Source organism: Leptinotarsa decemlineata, unplaced genomic scaffold (genome assembly GCF_025532065.1).
Source record: "Leptinotarsa decemlineata unplaced genomic scaffold, Ldec_3_MD MMD2_tig00004307_RagTag_RagTag, whole genome shotgun sequence".
NCBI classification, from domain to species: Eukaryota; Metazoa; Arthropoda; class Insecta; order Coleoptera; family Chrysomelidae; genus Leptinotarsa; species Leptinotarsa decemlineata.
The window spans coordinates 2,656,966-2,672,831 of NW_027412606.1; the positions used below are offsets into that span (position 1 = coordinate 2,656,966).

Sequence of the window (15,866 nt, forward strand, 5' to 3'; positions counted from 1 at the left end):
CTCGCCCGCCTCAATATTCTGAACTAACTCGTTATAATAACTATGGACCGCAGTTGTAGTTGACCTGCCTCTGAGAAAACCATGCTAATTTCTAGAGAAAATATTATGATAGTAACAAAATTGAAGAAGTCTCTCAAGAAAAGAATATTCAAACATTTTTAAGAAACTAGAGGGGACTGTAACTGGCCTGTAGTTGCTTAGTGAAAGTTTACCTTTTTTCTTAAATATTGGCGTAATTTTACCAATTTTCAACATGTTTTAACATCTATGTGACGAAACTTATTGATTATGTTATACCTATCAGTTGCTCAAAAATAACTAGTGGGGGGCCCGAAAATAGATTTGCGGGGGGGGGGGGTCCGAAAAAATATGTTACGCCACTGATTCAACGTATTCAAAAAACACTTTATTGTGAGATTTTCACTAAATAGTTTCACAAAAACAACATGTGTTTCGTATACAATGGCTTCTTTGAGTTTGTCTTTACTGTTCAGTGAAAATCTCACAATGAACTGTTTTTTGAATACGTGAGTTATGGATTTTCATCAAGTACCTATCGGCCAATTCCATCATATACCTTTCAAATTAAATGAAATGCATAATCAAATTGACATTCAGACTTCATTTTGAAATATGATGCTTTGGTATATTATTCAGACTTTCTTCGAATCAGATCTACAAAAATAATCTGTACAAACTTCATATGATAAGAGTAAAATAATGGAAAAGCACGCCACTGGTGTGAATGAATTGTTACGTAAGTCTACATAACTCGAACGCAGCTCGAAATCGGAGTGAATGATTGCATTTTGCATACGACCTTAAAGGTGGGTTTCTAAATTCTCTTTCGATCAACACCAGGAAATGGGAGATGCCATCACGTATGGTGTCTCAGATGACTTACAATGCGCTATGGGAATCTCGGAAGATACTGGAGTTCACGAAGACTGGGGCCACAAAGAAGTAGTGCAAATGAGGCTTATTTTGTGATCTGAAGCTTTCTTCGTTCCACGGGTTGATTATTCGCATAAACTCGAGTACGTTAGAATTTGTTCTACAACTAAGAATGAATATCCAAAATATCGGACAAGTCTTATTTGGGGAAGAAATCGGAGTTTTTATTTTTTATCCATTACCATATTTTCAGATTATGGAAGAAAATTGAGATACAAATCAATTTTTCTAATTTACTTGCAAACATTACTAATTGATCTATTCATGATAATAATAAAACAAGAACATTTTTATTTCTAGACGCGTTTTGCTAACACCGTAGCTTCCTCCACCGAGCTCGTAGCTTCCTCAATAGAGCTATCTAGGAATAGGAAGCTACGGTGTAAGCGAAAGGCGCGTATGAATGAAAATATTTGTGAAAATTCAGTAGTTATTATCATGGATAGTGTTTTGTGATGTATTGTTGAGAATCTTTCGTGTAGTGATGAATATTACTGGAATTTTATTTCAACACCAAACCGTTATTTTAACATCTCGACACGGGTTTTGATCACCAAGTGATCCTCTACAAGAGGAAGGTTGGTGATCGGAACACGTGTCTAGATATTAAAATAACGATTTGATGTTGGTATAAAACTCCACTATCCATGAATATTACTGGAGTTTTATCCCAACACCAAACCATTATTTCCGTGTCGAGGTGTTGGAGATGATCACCAAGTGATCATCTCCAAGGGGAAGATTGAACTGTTTAATTCTCATCTTGAAGTAGATCACTTGGTGATCAGGTGTGTCTAGGCGATATCAAGGAAGCTACGAGCACGGTGGAGGAAGCTACAGTGTTAGCGAAAGGCGACTATGGATAACAATGTTTGTAGAAAGTCAGTAATTATTATCATGGATAGAGTTCTTGTGATGCACTGTGGGAAACCTTTCGAATATTACTGGAGTTTTATCCCAACACCAAACCGTTATTCGAACACCTAGACACGTGTTCTGATCACCAAGTGATCATCTTCAAGAGGAAGTTTAATCTTCTTCTTGTAGATGATCACTTGGTGATCGAAACATGTGTCGAGGTGTTAAAATAACGGAAAATCAACTTACTCTTGAAAATGATCACTTGGTGATCGGAACACTTGTCGAGGTATTCAAATAACGAAAGAATCAACTCCGTCTTAAAGATGATCACTTGGTGATTGAAACACGTGTCGAGGTGTTGAACTAACGGAAAAATCAACTTCCTCTTGAAGATGATTACTTGGTGATCGGAACACGTGTCGAAGTGTTAAAATAACGAAAGAATCAACTTCCTCTTGAAGATGATCACTTGGTGATTGGAACACGTGTCTAGGTGTTTGAATAACGATTTGGTGTTGGGATAAAACTCCACTATCCATGAGTATTACTGGAGTTTTATCCCAACACCAAACCGTTATTTTAACACCTCGACACGTGTTTCGATCACCAAGTGATCATCTCCAAGAGAAAGATTGAACTCATCTCATCTGTTATGTATACTTTCCGTAAGCCACTGCAAGAGACAGATTATGACAAAACCGTCAATCATTTCTGAGAATTCAGTGCCTACTTTTTGGATTTATATTATAATTGAAGTGATTTGAAAGGTTGCAAAAATGAATACCTACTTTTTTATGACTATCGAGAAAAGCGTCAATCATATGACCGTTTTTTTGGGTGTTGGACAATAATCCATAATCATTTGAACCAGATACATACGTAACTCACTATCATAGTAACTCATCACAGATGGACGAATTCATTTCCACTGTAAGTTCTAAGTGGCTATTCTTTATATACTGAAATTGTTTTTAGAATTCTCACACCCAGTATTCCCTTGAAAAACTTCTATACCAAACATTGAAACCTTTAATGAGAGGCATGATGACAGTGAGTGGAAACCACTAAAATGATGTATTTATTCAATGAAACCTTAACAATGGACCACAAAACACGCATTTCAAAAGCAGCCTTTGCAATTCCAGCAACGTGATTGGGTCAAGACATGTTGGTGTCCATTTTAAACCACAACAAACTTATCGAAAGAGAAATTGTTTGACCTGACATTATTATATCCCATTCGGAAAAATTCATCTTCTTGGATAAAACCGATGCCTGGCTTTTTGTGGAAATGTCTTGCCGATGTCTTGAAATCTCAATGGAATGAATAATGAATCTCAATGGAATTATTCGTTTTTCTAATAAGTCGTTGGTATACAATATAAATATAGTTGGAGACAATATGGATCCCTGAGAAACACCAGCATTGATGGTGAAAGTATTCCAGAGATATTCATCGACAGTCACTTGCAGGGAACGTTTTTTCGGGAAGCTGGAGAGCCACACAAAAATAATTCGACAAGCCATAGTATCAAAGTTTGGCCAGAAAACCCTCATGTCAAACACGGTCAAAGGTATAATACAACAGTAATAATCGACGCTACTTTTTTCTGATTTTCTTAACGATTTGTTATGGTTTACAGTTACTGTTTTCTTTTGTCATGTTGTTGAATCAAAAGTGAAATAACGTGTACCACGTAACCAGAATTTACGAAGGCAAACAGCGGTAATGTACTTAGAATCGATTTGTTGATTCTGGTGGAATTTCTGGCATCAAATAAAGACTTTTGTTGTCAGAATGTATGAATGTTGAAACCGCCGTGTAAGTACAATAATAATCTTTCGGAAACTAATAATAAAAATGAGTCTGAAGCCTTTGGAAAATACTCGTCGTTCAATATTGGAGGTTATTGAAATGATATTTCGTACTTATCACACACTAACACATTGATTTATTTATTCAAGGTACTCCACGGCATCTAGGGCAAAAGAAATCTATGCACTCTAAAACGTAATACAACAAGGGTGAAAGATACGAGGGAGGAAACCTGGTCTCAAAAAAGTCAGTTAATTATGGAATTTAATCCTTAATCACAGAATACTGGTTCATAATCTACGAATCAAGAGCAATATTTACCTTTCACCTATCCCCTCTTTCCTCTTTGATAGGGATAGGTGAAAGGTGGAAGCACCTGAATAACATATAAATAGTCAGATCTCTGAGGAATAAGTCCAGTTATCACCCGAAGATGATTGTGGATACTAACAATCGAAACGTCGTGACGTAACTTACTTTGGAATCTTTGAATTTTTATTTTTTATTTTTGTTAATAATATTTTTCAATTTTCAGCTTTTATTAATATTTGAATTTTTATTTTCTGGTTGTAGCTTGTATGTTATTTCCTTGTAATTTCAGTTTTTTGTTTTAATAAAATTGTTATTTTCGTTCAATCTTTTATTTTTTCAGGGATTTCGAATCAACTTATAGTAAATTAGACAATGGAAGTCCGAACTGATGAAATACACCACGAAACATTGTCAACCACCTTCAAACAAACGATCAATACTTATGGCAAGATGAAGATAAGTACTTGGCATATTCCTGAGAGTCTGCTGGTCTTGCAAGTTTGAGTTAATCATTTTATTTTGGTACGGGAGGAACATAAATGACTTGTTCAAAGTTTTCATTGATGTATTAGAACACTGAGGGACTGCACACCACCCAAACACTTCCGACATACTTAACAATAGTTACAGCGAATTGGCTATCCTTGTTCATCTTTTACTACCTGGCCCAGTGTGCATGCTATTTTTGGCGCGTGCATTGGCTTGGGATACAGGAGTTGAACAAATCGGTCATCGGATACCTGTTTCCAAGTAGCCCCACTGGATTCGGAAATGACAGAATCGCAGAGTAACTTGTGGTTCTGTTACTCCCTAACTGAATGGCATCTCAACGATGATTCAATGCTAATGTGTGTGTATCCGTGACGAGAGGATAAATGGCACTGAGCCTATCAGCTGTCTCTACGGAAACTTCGAGATACCAGGCGCCCTCTCGTCGTAGCATCGCCTTGTTACGGTAATGCGGAGCTATGCCGTGATTGACCTTTTTCCTCTAGTTACTCGTGGAAATTTTATGGACAGAGTGTACTTACAAATTCTTTCTGACGCTGAGTCAACAGAGGAGATGTATGTCGAGATTACGACTCAAACTGACCTCCCTGTGAATTTAGATGAAGAGCGAGAACTTCTCAACTCTCAACTCCTGATCCAATAACTGAACCTAACAAAAAAGGTTTGGTGGTGCAGCCAGGAAACGACTGAGTAGTCTTCTGAAGAGCTGGGTACCTTATGAAACCGCCTTGCACCAAATTCTTGAGCGACGTACGCAGAATCTGTCTCAGGTGGAAAAACAAACCCCCTATGAGAAGGTTAGCAAACATTCGCGCTTAAGTGATGATTCACCAAAACCAGAGGCGAAAAAGCCCTGTACAGGTGAATCTAAGGCATCGTCAGGTGTAGCTGACGTGCAAAAACCCTCATATGGTAAGGTTGTTGTGGATATCAAGGTGAGAATCTTGCACCTTGACTGTCCGACTACCTCATTAACGATGAAACAGCAGAGCATATCCTCTGTGCCTGCCCCGCTGGAGACCAAATCAAGTTTTTAGAGTTCAGAAAAACGGTACTCTTACCATATGACCTGAAAGACCGGTCACCATACAAACTAATCGGCTTCATTAAGAAGCTGGGTTCATTTGGCCGAGTGTGAATAGGTGTGAGCCACAATAAACCCTTGCGGGTTGCAGTGGAGGGTCGAATAGACCCACTCACTTTGGAACTAACCTAACCTAACAATTGTTATCACCAAATTTCTGAAAGAGCTTCTACTGTTTACATGCAGTCTACTTTACTATTTACATGTAGTTGGTGCGAATTTTACAGTTATGAATTAAAGTTATTTATTTTCCACTTAACTTCAATTGATATACATGCTATTACAATACGAGTATATTTTCCAACATTACAGAACCGTTTTTAAAAATCTGCCATGATGCCTGTTGCTAACATTAATTTGAAATTGTTGTCTACTCTTTCTTCCGCATTTTAACTGTCTGATGAATTGATGGGAGTACTCAAATAGAAACACGCCACAATCGCTGAAATTATTTAAAAAAATACAAAGTCATTTATTTTCGAACTTGTCGTGATTACGTGATTATATTTTTCCGGTGAGATTTCATAGATAGCGTTGAATAAACGTAATTTGGTTATTAAATTATGAACACCTTGAACATAATAAATGGGCTCGATACACGAGCGTGCAATTTAACAATAAATATGTCGAAGTTATTAAGACCAGTTCTTCTCACGTTTGTGACCTACTGATAGACTTGAAGGAGATAATGTGATCGATGGTCATTCAATCAATTGTAGTAGGTCTAGGTGAAAATGACCCGATCAGCTGATCGGCTCCGATATGAAGCAGGACTTTTTGGTGGAGTTTGAATTGGTGCTGTGGAGGGTCGACTAGATTGATTCAATCACTTTGAGCCTAACATAATCTACCTCACAATCTGGCAGTTGTAGTAAAAAGTAGTTGTAGTATGAAGATCAGATCAGACTTTCATTTTTTTTATTAACGACAAAACACAAGCGCTCCTAGAGCGGTGCCTGTGCGAAAGTAGCGATTCATATTGGATTTGAATTGCTGGAGATTAAATCTATTTGAAAAATCGTTCTCAGGAAGTTTATTCTACATGAACGCAGTTCTCCAGATGGAAGATTTATTGAACAGTGAAGTTTGAGGTGTAATGAGTTGAACTTCAAAACGATGAGCAGCCACAGTCTGTCGCGTATTTTTGATAAGTCACTTGAACATTTTCTGTGAAGGTATCTATTGAAGATGTTCCAAGCAATCAAGGTTGCGACGATATTAACTTGAAACTACTTCATATGTGCTGTTCTCATCTGAAAGCATTCATTAACAACATTACCAATATTTGCCTCTCTGTATCATTGCTTTTCGAGTTTGAAAGCCGTGGATTTTTGGAATTTCTCCCTGACGTTTTGCTGGCGCGAGTGGCTAGCTTCTTCAGAGGTTTAACCATCATGGCTTGGTGTCCGGTGACTACCGTTTAGGCTTCGTAAAGCGTATTTATGCCTTGTCAGATAAGCCGTTGTATCTCTACCTGTATTTGTACCTGTACTCGTACCTGCTCTTGTACCTGTAGTCGTACCTGCACTTGAATCTGGAACATTAACAATCTCGCTGCCTGTTGTCCTGTTCGTTATTCTCGAATTCCTTAAAATGGGGTTCCATATTCGATTGAAGTTCACCGCTTCTTCTTTTTTGTTGGAATTCTCCGTGTGATTGTGGATCTCTATTGCCTCCCGTACCAGTCGGCTATGGTATCCCTGGTTGGGGCAATAAGTTCTGTGTTTTCAAACGAAATTCTGTTGGTTCCTTCACTGAGTGCGTGTTTTGCCACAGCTGACTTATCCGTTTGGCCTAGTCTGCAGTTCCTTTTATGCTCTTTAAGTCTTGTTCCCATGGATCGTTTGGTGGTTCCGATATATACCTTTTCACATCGGTCGGTCGGTAGCCAAGTGGTTCGGCCTGAGTGCTTTGTTCACTCACTCGAATTGACTGCCGTGATGATCGGTGGTTCAAGCCCTAGTCTGAACGATCGATCTTCACTTGCTGCCGCCCAACCCGTGTTAGGAATCACACGTTGAAAGGTAAGACCTCGTTAATCCTTAGCTCGCACAAGTTTAGACTTCTGAGGGTTGTCATTCGTAGGGGTGCAACAGCTGGTTAACGGAAACACAGTTTTTTTTAAACATGTGCACGGTATGCGATAGACCCCTGCTGCTGATAATGACAAAAGATACCCATTATCAACAGTCTCAGCCGTGAAAGTCTAAACCATTTTGTCATTTGCCTCTCTACTAATGTATTTCCTCAAACTTGGAAAACATCACTTGTGCAGCCCGTCAAAAAAAAATAATATAACGGAGCTCAAACATCTAAGGCCTATTAGGATTCTTCCGGTACTGTCTAAAGTATCAGAAAGGGAAACAGATCATCAATTGAGAGAATACGTACTGCAATGTAACATTTTACCTGAATACCAATCTGGATTTCGAGGAGGGTATAGTTGTGAAACAACTTTGTTGCATATTACCGATTCTATCTTGACAGGAATTGATTGGAGGAAGGCAACACTTTTGATTCTCTTAGATTTTTCTAAGGCCTTTGACACTTCGGACTATGCGTTGCTTTTAAGCAAATTAAAATACATTGGTTTGTCAGAACACACTATTTCCTTTTTTAGAGCTTACTTGTATGGTCGTTATCAAAGTGTCAAAATTGGTAACAATATATCATCTTCACTAGAATTATCGAGTGGTGTCCCTCAAGGTTCAATAATTGGCCCACTCTCATTTGCACTCTACACTTTTAACTCAAAAAACTCTACCCGTTACTGTGAAATTTATTTTTATGCACATGATACGCAGTTGAATTATTCCGTTCTACCCTCAGATGTTAGTGTCGCTATTGAAAAAATAAATGAAGATATATTCTGTCTCATGAGTCTTTCGCAAAACATTCATTGAAAGTGAACACTGAAAAGACCACGGTCATATTGTTCGGATCACGTACTCATAAAATTCCATAAGATTAAACGTAGCAAACACTGATATAAAACCTGTTAAAACAGCAAGAAACTTGGGACTGATATGCACTGTAGTACATGATACCATCTGATCTTCGGCGATTTCCCGAATGTATATCTACCCTGTTACTAACTGTATTGTATATGTGAGAAATGAAGACCTATTATTATTATTATCAGAAAACTCATCGAAGCAGAAAGCAAAATTGCCCGACCTAACATTATTATATCCGTTTCGGAGACATTTATCTTCTTGGAGAAAACCAATGTCTGGGTTTTTCTGGCATTGAATTGAACTTGGTGACTTTCTCCCAATTTGAAATCACTTCTAGATCCTCATTAAGATCCTGTTGCCTACGTAGCCGATGTTCTGGGATCCAATTGGAATGGCGTGCTGTCGTCAGCAAATAATTTATTGGATTCTCTGTTTTTTTCAGTAAGTCGTTGATGTACATCAAAAATAGGAATGGAGACAATATGTATCCCTGGGGAATACCAGCGTTGGTAATGAAAGTATTTGAGAGATATCCATCGACGACGACTTGCAGGAAACGTTCTGTCAGGAAGCTGAAACGCCAAACACAAAAATGATCCGACCATGGTGGTTTACGACTTTCTCCTAAATTTTTTATATCATTTGCAACCTTGACAGTCTGAAACATTGAAATAAAATTGAAAATTTCATAGATACACAGTAATACGCACTTCTCCCATTTCACGGTCGCCATAATCGTCCTACCTAGAGGACTATTCGTAAACTGTGGATGGATTTGAGTCCACTTGTTCAGTAAACGATCTACCAACAACCATACGTTGACGTTTCGCAAGATCTGCTGAGAACATCACCGTTGTCTGTGAGAGTATGCAGGAGAATCTGAGGGAGTCAATTTCCCTCAGCTTTTCGTAGACCACAACTCTGCGAATTTTGCGTCGTGACTTGGGCCTCTACCTGTACAATATTCAACTGACCCAGGAACTGAAGATAATCTACTATGGACAGCGACTCATAGTCGCTGAATGAGCTCTGGAGCAGTTGGCCGCTGACTCTGATTTTCATCGGAAAATAATCTTCTGCGATGAGGCGATGAGTGAATTATTTATCTCCACCTCAACTTTCAGATAGAAGCTCGATATGACCTAATGTATATCAAGTAATCATTTTCTCCGCCTCAGATCCAATTATTCGCAAGATTATGAGTTAATCATCTCTTTTATGCTTCAGCATGTCACATAAATTCTTGAATAGTCATTTAAAAAAGTTTATTGATGATTTGATGTGATCTAGCTTAATTTTTGGATCGACAGCTCAAGTGTATAAACTCGTGCATTTCAATCCAGTCAGCATTATTCCTAGTGACACACATCAGTGCCTAGATTTATCAGAAGTATTAGAACAAAACTTGTCAGTGTCACTATGTCAAGGGGTTGGGTGGAAATATTTCAGAATTTGTGAAATTTTTCGTGAATAATCATCAAAATGATCGTCGTTACTATCCCTGTTACAATAACGATTTTCCTTCTGATAATAACTACTATCTCGTGGTTATCCAAAAACTTCCGCAGATTCAAAGAAAAATTGGAGAAGAAACCTCCACGGATAACCGAACTGCCTATCATCACCTCCACTGGACAAATCGTGAACACAGTGGAAGACTTGGACATGCATTTGGACTTCCTGAAGAACCAGTTGGAAGAAAAAGAAAGCGAACTGGAAACATCAAAGGCGAAAATATGTTCCACAGAAGAAAATTTGAAACGGCTGACTGACACAGTAAATGAAGTCCGCAAATACTTTTTGAAACTGAAGGCCGAAATAACCAAGAATGAAATTGAATGCAAAGAGTTGCAAAATCAAATTGAAGATTATCAAAACAGGCAGAACAGATTGCGAGAGGAAGTTAATGAAAATGTCAAGTATTATACAGGATTGCTGAGCGATATTGACAATTCCGATTCTAAGGGAGATTGCACGAAAGATTATGAAGTGGTGAGAACGTTGCCCTACAAAAGTAAATACTTTTTTCAATACTTTATTTTTATTATCAGACTTCTGCTACAGCATCATCTGTTGATGAGTATTGCATGGTTTATTTTGAATTTGTGCTTCAATCAAAAATACCTTGGTATATTTTTTAATTGAGCACCAGTTGATTGGTATTACAGTTAATTGATAAACGAATCTGTATCTGAAGAGTAGGGAGGGTGAGTGTAAGCCCACAGCACTTAGGACACATGTGACCCAGGAGTTGTCATGCTAGGTCATCGTCCATCCTGCCCTTTCCAGGAAGGTGGACAGGTCACTTGGAGACATCTCCTTTATATCGGCAGGCCAATACTTGCCGAACAATACTCTCTTAGTGACGATAACTCCGGGTACTCGCATAGGATATGCCCGACAGTCTCATTTTCCTGTTCACACATCCTGCATAGAGGTGTTTCCACTAGCCCCATATTATGGAGGTGTTTCTTTGACAGTAGCCAGTCATAAATCCTACTGTTATTCCTGGTTATTGCCAGATATTTCTTCGGCGCCAGCTTTCCAGGGTCGTTTAGGGTGATCCTTTCAAGATTGCATCTTTTGATTTCATCCCATCTCTTTAGTTATTGAGCATGTATGTACAATTTGGCTTGTTTCGTAATTGTCGAAGTCATTAAGCCGTAGGTACCACTGGGTCCTAAAATTCTTAGTCCAGCCGCTTCCTTGGCTAAAGAGTCGGCAATGCGATTACCTTTACTCCTGTCGTGCCCTTCAACCCACCTCATGATAATGTCATTATATACCGAGGCTTTGACTAAATCTTGGTGGCACTCTAGTACTAGCCCTGAAGCAACACGTTGTCTGTGTAATCTGGAGTACACTCCACATCCTGAGCCTTCTTTGGTTTTTGAGCCATCTGTATATATGCATATTGCTTTTGTAGCATCTGACTCTGTGTTCTGTTTCATTTGTATTCTGTAGAGTTCATTAAACACAAACATGGGTTCAACTGCATCACTGGTTGCCTGCAGCAGAGGTCGCGCAATAAGCGCTTCTTGTCATAGGCTCAGCCGCCTCAATTGACCCATTCCTACTTCAAGGTTAACACCAGCCGTGCGCAATCGTAACATGGTCATCAACGTAACCTCCTTAATGTACAGTGTCAGAGGGGTCAGACCCGTAATTAATTCCATTGTCGCGGTTGGTGTTGTTCTCATGGCTCCTGTGATGCGCAAACAAGCCAGTCGCTGCATTTGATATAATTTTTGGAAGGCTGTTGTTTGCAGAACTTTATGTCCCCATGCAATGGCTCCTTTACGTTAACATAGGTCTTATTATTGCAGTGTAGATCCAGGTGACCACACAGGGTGAAAGACCACATGTGCGTCCCACTGTCCTCTGACATTGCTCATAAGCCATATATGCTCCTTTTGCTCTACTTTGATATACAAATATTAAATTAAACTGAAATACTTCCTAGTCCAAGATCCCAGAGCGATCAGACATAACTTATTTTCACATAGATGAAACCTCAGGTTCTCAGTAGCCTCTCATTTTCATTGAATACCTGCGTGCTGGTGGAGCTCGCCTTGTGACACCTGGGCAGTTACCGGATAAGGAAGATAACTAAAAATAAGGGTTACTCAACTTGAATTTATATGGCTGATATTTATATATGTTTAGTAGAATATCATTATGAAATAGTATCATAAGTTAACTAGTTTAGTGATCCAATAATTTCCTGAAAAAAAATGATTAGGTTACAGGATGAATTTTTCCTTAAAAAAAATATTTTTTGCCGACGTTTCGAATTTGATTAAATTCTTCTTCAGGGCTCGAAAAGTAGTTTTTTCGTGTTGATAATATTACTTTTATAAAAAACCATCAGACATATTAGATAAATATTTAAAAAAATGAAAAACATTGCAACAACCAAATTTCCGAATCAACACCAACACCAAACGACATGAAACAAACAAACGAAATTCGTAGGTCGTAGGTCACTCAGGTATATGAATTATTGCGCTTGTTGACTGCACCCGCAATTTATACAATGAAATGTGTCATTTTTGTGCACTGGAACCTTGACTTGTATGTAACGAACTTGATCATTCACGGTCATGATACTCGCCATGCTTCTGCTCTGAGGGTCCCTTCACATAAGAGTGATCATTTCAAAAAATCTCCATTATATAATGCCATAAATTTTTATAACAGACTGCCACTTTCTATAAAGAGGTTGAATTCTTCAACTTTGTTCAGTAAGAAAGTTAAAAACTTATTACTGGACAAATGTTACTACAGTCATAAGGAATATTTAGAGGATTTTTTCACAGAAGAATAATAAGATATATAATCGTTCTAAATTTTCACTTGCTGTTTTGCTTCAGTTTCAGTGTTCTGACTGGCGATTTTATCGTTTTCTTCAAATATGTGTGTACATGTTTGTAAATATATGTATATATGTAAATATATACATATATATTTACATATATGTATATTTACATATTCACATATATGTGTATTTATATATACATATGCAAGCAAATTGACACATTTTTTATTCATTTTTAAATTAGCATTTTATATATCTATATGTACCTATACCTTTGTATATGCAAATATTAATTTTTATTTGAGCTTTGATTCCATAATTTTATTCATTAATGACGTACTGTTTTTTGTAAATAATCATTGACCTACCATATATACGCTATGTATCACAAATGGTGAATAATAATAATCATTATTATTATTATAAAACAGCAATAAATAGGCACCTATAAATATTATTTAAAGAAGATTCTACAACCTTCTCAAAATATTTTAGATGTCTTATTGAATAACAACTTCATTAACTTATTTGTTTGTTAATTATAGTAGTATATTTCGATTTGCAATTTTTTCGTTCATCAATGTAACATGGAATCTCACGTTTTTTGAGTAATTTAGTGTGAATTTTGATAAATAGTGAAAAAAAATGAAAATTTCTATGTTTTTTACCACTTTTATTTGTAACCAACGTTACTGCAGTTTCATTCTATACGGACATTTTCAAACTTATACAATGAAATATACTTTATTGAATAAGTTTGTTTTTCATTATGATTGCCTACCACGTAGTAACGGCTACATCCATCAATTTAATTAGTAAATAGCTCAAAATTTTACCTAATGATTAAAACAAATTTCGAATTCGAGTTTTTTGGGTTTTTTGCATTTTCTGAGAAAATTTACTATAGTGATGTATATTTTCTTTTACACAATGAGAAAGTGGAGATATCAAAAAGCACAGCGACTTTTTGAAAAAAGCCGATATTGTGACGCGAGAATTTTTGATTAAGAATTAGGATGCTTTTTTGATATTAAGTTGAAATAAAGTGAAAAAATGATTATTTTAAATAAGATCGTCCGTAATTTATTTCCATCCTCTGCTTTTCTCCTTCCTAATGTTTTTTTTCCCTTTTACCATTTTTGAACGCTTCTGCCCTGGTCTCATAGGACAACGATGCTTTTTGTACTTGGTGCCAATTTTTTTAAAATTTTATTCCTGTCAAATGAAAGAAACTTATTCTTATATAGGATTCAAGAAGAAACTTAAAAATTGAAAGGGTTATATTTTTAGGAGTGATTAATTTTTGGGAAAGAAAGCTTTCTTTTCCAAAAACTAAAATAAATTTGATTGATTCATACAGACTTACTATTCATCAACTCGTGGAGGTTGGTATTACTGTAAAGTTCATGACTATATAGTTCATTATTGCCATTATTCATTATATATTTTTTTGAATTTTTATGTTAGGAAAATTGGATGTTGAATTCAAATTTGAAAGTCAAAATATATTTTCTTTGGCTTGATACATTATCATTGACACTATTTATCATAGGCTACACGCAAGCACAGTCTTCAAATTTGTGGTTTGAGTTTATTTGTGAATATGTGTTGTGAAATAATTTTTCCTGATAATGACCTTATTTTTCATAGTTTTGGAAAACTTGTTGAAAAAAACTTGAATAATTTTTTATTTTCACTTGATGCTAGTCACGAACTGCACTCTTTTCTTCATTTTTTTATTTATAAATTGAATGAGACGGCAATGCACTGAACAGACATGTAAAAAATATCTTAAAACATTCAGACTCTCATGAATCAATTGCATTTAATATTCTTGTAATTATTTTTTCCATCCATTCGTTTCACACCTGTTTCTCTTTTATACTTTTTAATGAAATGAAAATTTCATCTTTTTGTTTTCAGATAGCTCCCACGTCTTCACAAACCATGCCGGACTTCTATAAAACATGACAGCTGAATCTCAATCCGAGCTATCTCAAGTTACTTCTTCAGCACGGAACAATCAATCATTGCTGGTACAATTAATTCCTAAAGGTAGCAGGATATCTTCTTTCATGATAGCGATCAATCATCATGTCAGAATAACTGTATTGATTTGAATCAAATAACACCGACATACATATGTATCTAAATCGGATAGTTTTATTTCATCTTGTCACTGCTCTGAAATATCTCGAAACACCGAGAGAAAATTATACCGAACGCCTCAAAAGCGAGAATCTAATTGATAATATAATGGAAATTAATGAGTAGGTATGTTGCTACAATTGAATACTGCTCGAAATGGAAAGGGAGGCTCTTTAATGTATATCTAAGTATTTTAGAATGGAAAATTCAGCTACACAGTCAATTGTGGTGCCGAATTCCGCGAAACATGATTAGGAAAATTTTCAGAGCTTTCGAATAATGACTGATTTGAATGACTAGATGATTTTCTTGAATTGAATCGATACGTACGTCTTGTATGCCTTTGGAATATTTTCAATAACTGAATTTATGAGAGAGTTTAAATTAATTTTGTGACTGACTTTTTCAACAATGGTTTTATGTCATCAAGTTGTTCTACAGGAGCTAAAGGATCTAATTTTTTACGACATGTCTTGATACCATTATTCATTCCTACACTAACAAGTGTTTCTTCACCATGTCAACTTTGACTTTTACTGGTTGAGGTGGAGTTATCTTCAGAGGTAATTCTGCCAGGGTGTGTTATTTGAAGTTGCACAGCTGGAGTCATATTTAGTTTTTTTACACTGTTAGAGATTGGTAACAAGGTACATAACATTATCATCATATCATTTATTCATTATCAAATTTGTTACATGTGGCTGATACATGATGTTAGTGAGACGTGAAAGGTCAGATCTCAGTATATACTGTTGTTTTTATTTGATTAGCGTCCCAATAATGTTGTGTGATATTGGTCATTGGGAAAACATTAAGAAAAGTAGTTCGTTATAGATGAAGTGTTTCAAATTTGTTCTTGCTCAAAATAGAAAAAGGTTATTAATGATTGAAATCCGTCGATTTAAG

The 15,866-nt window shown here is 36.5% G+C and overlaps 2 protein-coding genes across 4 annotated transcripts in view; one reads left to right on the plus strand and one right to left on the minus strand.

Annotated features, from left to right (window-relative positions):
• The window catches only part of LOC111508969 (calpain-9), a 204,306-nt gene that overhangs the window by 69,146 nt on the left and 119,294 nt on the right, over positions 1-15,866 (minus strand). The window lies entirely within an intron of this gene.
• On the plus strand, positions 9,878-14,965 carry LOC141483858 (uncharacterized). 2 transcript variants are annotated; one of them, XM_074178767.1, is made up of 2 exons: positions 9,878-10,486; positions 14,736-14,965. In XM_074178767.1, the coding sequence occupies exons 1-2, from the start codon at positions 9,977-9,979 to the stop codon at positions 14,781-14,783; spliced, it is 558 nt and encodes a 185-aa protein (XP_074034868.1). In that variant the 5' UTR covers positions 9,878-9,976; the 3' UTR covers positions 14,784-14,965. The 2 variants fall into 2 exon arrangements, with proteins under 2 accessions (XP_074034868.1, XP_074034867.1); XM_074178766.1 differs by having other exon boundaries at positions 9,879-10,508.

Coding starts and splice junctions, on each gene's coding strand:
- LOC141483858 (XM_074178766.1), top strand. CDS start 9,977: ATGATCGTCGTTACTATCCCTGTTACAATAACGATTTTCCTTCTGATA. Junction 10,509..14,735: donor GAGAACGTTGCCCTACAAAA/GTAAATACTTTT, acceptor TTTTGTTTTCAG/ATAGCTCCCACGTCTTCACA.